Genomic DNA, 6,570 nt, shown 5'->3' with positions numbered 1-6,570 from the left:
ATACAAGAGCAGAAAAAAAAAAACAGGTTAAAAAAAAAATCCTTAATCTTATACTTCATCTAAATACAAAACGTTCTTATATATTTGATGTTGTTAGATGAGTCTAATATATCTGGAGTGAGGCAGTTCAGGAACCAAGTAAAAAAAAATAATGCTAATGTCTGATTATTATGGGGCACATTTTTCTTATTTAGCTAAACTGTAACTACTGTTCCCCATGACGTCACTGCACTTGCTAGCCAATGGGGGCGGTGCTGGGATTGATATTAAGGGAAAGTTAGAGCAAAGAGAGAGGTCCCCTCCTTTTTTTTACTGTCACTGGCATTTAAACTGGGTGGCAGATTCTCATGTAGAATTTGGAGATCAAAACCCTGGCAGTTTTCAACTCTCAGCGAAAGAAAAGTGTTGGAATCAGCAGAGCGTGGTATATATCTGTCCTCACAAGCTGGAACAGGTAATATTATTCTGTACTATTAATACCTTATACATCATGCTAATTCCATTGCATGGCTATGTGCTTGTCTGCTGGGTTGGAAATCCCACGGTTGTATTAACTTTCTGTATCGTTTCAATGTTGTGTGTGTGGCTTGTTAAAAAAAAAAAAAAAACACAACAACAACAACATCTGTCAACTTTAATGGCCTCAAAACTGACTTTTTTTTTTCATTGAAAAAAAGTGTGTTGGTTACATTCATTTTTTTAAATACTTTTTGTTGTTTTTTTTTCCCCCCACGGGGTTATGAGATTTAAGGGGGAGGAAAGATCCAAAGAAAAATCCCGAACAGAACTTTACAAGGATCTTCCAGATAAAAAAAAAAAGTCCCCCCCCCCCCCCTTAGAAACTATTGATGGTTTAAACTACAAAGAGTTACAAATATTTCATTTGGGTCTCATTTCTTCATGGAAGGCAGGAATGTGCTTAGCATAGTTTGGGAGCATTTTAAATCCTCAGACTGTGTGATTTGAGCTTTTCCTCGGAAGACCTGATAATTAGCGATTTGCACTGGGGTAGAATATAGGGACTCAGGTTACTGTTTTCACGGTCACACCTTTTACCTGGCTCGGATACTGCAGGTTAATTAAGGAAATTGTGTTTCGAAAATGTACCAGCTCCCTTCTCTTGTGACACATCATTTCTACAGGTGAAATTGTCTTACAAGCTCCTCGTTTTAAGTAAGAACTATCTAGTTTCATTTTAGTGCAGCAGGAAAGTTACATAAGAACATTACATAAATGCATTAGATGTGTCCCAAATGCACATATGTTAAGTGCAAGGCTGTGCACATTTCAAGGAAAGTATTTTTTAAGTATCATATTAAATGTTAATTTTAATACAGTTGAAAACGTTTGGGGAAACATGTAGGAAGTGGGTATTGACAACAAATATTTCTATTACGGTGTAAACATGAATAACGATTTGATTGAATTCGTGGAATGCGCGTAAAACACGTTAAAACAGATTTCAACTCTGAAATAAATACACTTGTAATATTTAAGTCATCGGGAAAGCAATAAAACGTGCCACTTACCTGTAATGTTTTATTCACCCTAAATTCTTAATCAGTTCTAGCACCAACAAAAAAGGGTTCTAGGCAAAGTAGGTAAATTGACATTTTTCTTCATAATAAATCAAATACCATCCATGACAGACCCTCCTCCCTAATTAGAGATGTTTATTGGAGATTGTTTATCCAGCTGTCATGCCGAAAAAAAAGCTGTGACATAATTACCTTTGACCAGATAGGCTTTCATATGCATATCAGTGTAATACAATCATTTGGTATTAGATATTATACAGTCTAATTTCATGCCCTGATCCCACGAATCTCATTGGGTGTGTGTGACTTACAACTACTGGCAAAACAAGGAAAATAGTTCATGGCCAAATGACCTTTTTCAGCATCAAAAACGTGAAAATGCACAGATTTGTCTTGTAGCATTAAATGCTGTGGCTTGTTGTGTGTGTTTTTTTTTTTTTAATTGGTGTGTTTTTCTCTGAAGTTGCAGAATTACACTACATCTGTGTGCAGGGGATGTGATCACTTCAGTATGTTTATTGAAATGTGTAAACGGTGTCCAAAAGTCCACATGGCAGGGAGTGCTAACAGTTTAATAAATTGCTCTTTAATTGAAAATATATTCTGGAGGTTGGTCTGGCAGCTTTTACCGGAATAAACGTGTGATCCAATCTACTGACTGGATTCTCTTGTCGCTAATAAAACTCACATTGAGCTGCTTAGTGACTTGATTAACAGACAGATTAAGTGTTACAAGAGTTTTGAACAGCTTGTGCTAATCAATAGCATAAAAAAACCCCAGAAGATGATCTGTTCTTTTCTGAAGTCAAAAGCACAAGTGCCTTTGTGATATCTCCTTCTCCTTAGCTCACAGCAATCCCATGTTGGCAAAATGTGAATTAGTACAAGGTCTCTGTTATTATTATTTTTTATTATTTATATTAGGAGGAAAATGGAATAAAACGTTAAAACTGATTTTTTTTGCCCGGATCATGCAGAAAATGTCTGAAACCACCCTGTATTGTTTATAAAGTGAAGAAGCTCCGCTTAACCCCTTGTCCTGAGCCAATAGAGGTTTCAAACACCGTCCCCATATACACAAAAAGGCTTTTACTGCCCTAAAGGCAAATGCATTGCTGCCCAAGACGTCACAGTTTGTGTTATCTCTCTAGTTTCAAAGTGAACTGGACAAGGGGATTTTAAGCATTTTTCTGGGAATTAAAAAGGTGACTTGTAGATCAGATATTAATACAATAAGACGTCCAGAGGCCAAAATAAAGCGGTATAATGTTCCCACAAAATCGGAAATAACGTGTTTATGCTCATTATGGTGTGCCCTTGCTCTGTGTATGTTGATGTGGCTATAGCTCAACAAAACAGTGGATACAGTAAATTACACTATACACTAACACTACTGTCTCAGTTCATAGAATTGTACGCTATCATTTGTAGGATATATATTTTATGTTGAATAGTTTTTGATCGGTCGAGATGTACACAATAAAATCAACAGAAAGTTTATTTTCTAATTAATAACATGATTATAAAATACGCAACACATACTAAAGCGATATATATATATATATTTTTTTTTATATATATATATATATTTCAAGTGCTTACATGAATACGAGATTAAAAAAACAATTAATATATTAAGATACAAGTAGGATTAGCGCAGTACAGACTACATCTGAGTACAGCAACTACATGTAAGCACTTCTGTCATATTTACATTTTTACAAATTGTAGACGTATTAAAACCCGGATTTACACAAATCCTAATACTATTTATTGACGACTAAAAGTATAACGTGTGCGACATACTAGGGAAGAGAAGTCGTTTTCAATGGACTTTATGAAAGAAGTTATTATTGCGTTAGAATCAACTCAGTGTTAATCATTACTTCCTGTAATTGCCCTGTTATAATACACCATTTCCCTATGCAAGTCTCCCACTCCTCAGAGAGACCTGGTATATTGTACCTACTTGGGCCTTGGCAACTTTTGAGCTCTTGCCCCAAATAAACCCCAGATGTTGTTTATAAGCAAGGGCTTATTAAAATGGCCTCCCCTTTGGAGCCCAACTTTGCGTTGACTTCTCCTTCCTACAGTTTAGCAAACGCACATGAAATGACCAGAGATCCCCCCATGGTCCTTTGAAGAGCACCCACACGGTGAGCAGTTTGTCTGGTGTCCTAAACACCACATTTAGTATACAATCTCTCTGAACTCTGCAGGCTTCTGAATCATCTCCTTCCCCCCTTATAGCGCTGATTACACAGAGGAGCACTACAGCACTCACCTTTTGTGGCTATTTCTAACAGAACCCTGTCCCCTTCTCTCGCCCCCATTAAAATGACGTCACCTGCATTCAAGCCTCCCCCCTCCCCTTATCATTTTTTTTTTCCTCGCTAAAACTTTTTTTTTTTTTTTTTTTGGGAAAGGGGACACAAAGCACACTGAGCCCTGGGGAGAAATAGCAACATGATTAGGGGGAGAAGCCTCGGTGCTAATCCCAACGGTTGCTAATTGAGTGCTTGTTAAAGAAGAAGAGGGAGAAAAAAAAACACCTTATATTTGCCTGCAAATCTGATTCAAGTATTTCTGCTTCTTTCTGCTCCTGGAAGAGACCTGGGTTTCTTTTAATTGTCGTGTTAAAGAAAAAAAAGCCCCCCCAAAAAAGAGCCGATGACTACAGAAGAGGAATGCTTTTAATTGCTTGGACTGTCTTTAAAATTACAACATTCCACCTACAAGATACTTCTAAGCCAAAGGATGCTCGATTTTCTAGGGTTTTGTAAATATATTTTCCTAAAGTGGGAAGAGCAAGTGTGAAGGATTGGGACACGAGGTTGGTACAATTTACCTTCTGTACAATGCAGCTGCTAAACATTCTCCATGCATAGGAAACCCTTTCTATAGCATTATACATACAAGTGCATTTCTCCTTTACTTTGTAGGGTGTACGTGATGTTAGTAATGTTATCATGTTAAAATACTAAACAGCTCTGTTAACCAGTTCACTGCTGCAGGGGCCTGCAGCCCGCTGAATTGCACTGTACACGCCTCCAGTGCTAAAGAGGGTACAGTGATGGTAGTCTTAAACTGTTAAGTAACCCAATGTGTTCAAAACACATCCTTTCTTTGAAATCTCAACTCTCAAAAAAAGTATGATCGTGGGCAGAGTTCTCAGTTTCTTTCGAAATATACAGAATAAAAAAATATCCTTAACTAACATAAACAAGAAAACTGTCCTTATCCCAATTTAAAGAGTGCGTAGGAAACTATATATATATTTATCCACTTGTCCTTAAATGAATTATTCATGGTCCTGTGCGTGTAATATGGTCAACCCCATGCATATTTCTGACACATTGTCCATTTATTAATTCTTACCAACATCAAGTAAAAGAAAATCCGAAAATAACACGTGTCTGCCCCAAAGCTTCGGTGTTAAAATATGTACAAAAAATGCCCCCCCCCCCAAAAAAAAAAACGTTAGCAGCTTTAAAAAAAAAAAAATGAGCCTAAAAAAAATAATAATAATAATAATAAATTAAAACTTGGAAAACAGGAAAAGTGAGATGCAGGGTGGGTTAGGTTACGAAGAGTTGATGTTGCTGTTCTGTGGGGTGTTTGGAGACTTGTTGCTTCCACCCTGGCAGAGGGGACATGAGAGATGGGCCTCAGCACCCAGGAGTATTTGCATAGAACTCACAGAGAGGAGAATGCAGGGTGTGGAGCTGCTGCTGGGGGCTTGGAGCAGCAGCGGCGGTGGTGGCCTCTCTGCAGGTCTGGGGATGCCAGTGCATGACGGTCAGGCAGCTCATTATCCGGCTCCCATTGAGGCTTCCTTTCACTCACATGCAAACTCCTCGGCAAAGTCGTTTGTCTCCTCATTGTACTTTATTTAAGAATGCAATGGTTGTCAGGCCTCTTATTCACTTTCCAGATACTTTATTGATGAGCTTTGACTTTTAGCACTTTTCACATGTCAAGAGAAGTCAAGTGTATGCAACGAAGACTTCATTTAATGTCCTGGCTCTCAAATTCCACTTTTCCTTTTCACATTCCTATTTTTTTTTTTTTTGTGTGCTTGTTTTGTTTTGTTTTTCTCCTCCTCTGAGCTTTTGAAATTAACGATTGGGACACCCTGAGACCAAGCTGGTGCTTTAAGTGTACCCTTAAATGCAAGCGCTCAGGGGTTGCTTTGGGGTTTACCGAGGTGTGTCCTAATAGTGCAGCATTCAACAAATGTACTTTCTGGTGTGTGGTCAAAACAGCAAAGTCATTTACTTACATTCCCTTGGTTTCCTGACAGCCTCCGCAGAGTAGTCGCTATTGGCCAATTTAGCTGGAGGAAGACAAGCCAGAGACTTCAGGGCCAACGGATCTTCAGCAAAATAAATAATAATAATAATACAACTTATATCAGAGCTACAAGCAGATCACAATTAAACAAGGAGACTGTTGTGGCCTCTGATGCTCAAGTGGAGCAATATTCATAAAGAACATTAATGGGCATAGAAGGCGGACATGGCTGGTGTGGATGGTACTGATTGATTTTGTTGGCTGGTTGCTGTTTTCCAAATTACGATCCACCTTTAGGTTTGGGGTTTTATGGGTCGTGAGAACCCATCCATTTTTTTTTCCAGTTAATCTAATAATCCTTCTTGAGGGATCACCTGAATGCTTCTCAAAAACGTGAGTGTGTCTTCAAACATTATCCAGCCCAGATAGGTCAAACTGCTACTCAACTATTTGTTGGTGTCTTAAATAAAAAAAAAAAACACTTAAGTCAACAAATGACACGTGGGAGAAGTTTGCAATTGTTTGCTAAGGACACTTCAGGCCTTTTCTTAAGAGCTCTCAATACACAAAGTAAATGGTGTATTTGCTCCTCAGTGGCCTGACCATGTTGCCTCTGCTCCAGGTTTCCTTTAAAAAAAAAAAAAAAAAACAGTAAAGAAAGAAAGAAAAAAAGAAGTAAGTGTTAGATAGCTGGGGGGCAATTCACAGTTTACAAAGCGCCTGTCTTACAAATATCTAT

General features: G+C 38.0%; 1 protein-coding gene across 1 annotated transcript in view; it reads right to left on the bottom strand.

Moving 5' to 3' along the window:
• Positions 1–4,213: 4,213 nt before the first annotated feature.
• ELP4 (elongator acetyltransferase complex subunit 4) overlaps positions 4,214–6,570 on the bottom strand; it is a 319,054-nt gene continuing 316,697 nt past the window's right edge. Inside the window, exon 10 of the mRNA XM_075567333.1 lies at positions 4,214–6,458. Within this exon, the coding sequence (XP_075423448.1) occupies positions 6,390–6,458 (69 nt within the window). The 3' untranslated portion in view covers positions 4,214–6,389. The remainder of the gene's footprint in view (positions 6,459–6,570) is intronic.

This window comes from Ascaphus truei, chromosome 12 (assembly GCF_040206685.1).
Source record: "Ascaphus truei isolate aAscTru1 chromosome 12, aAscTru1.hap1, whole genome shotgun sequence".
Lineage (NCBI taxonomy): Eukaryota > Metazoa > Chordata > Amphibia > Anura > Ascaphidae > Ascaphus > Ascaphus truei.
This window is presented reverse-complemented; position numbering and strand designations above follow the sequence as displayed.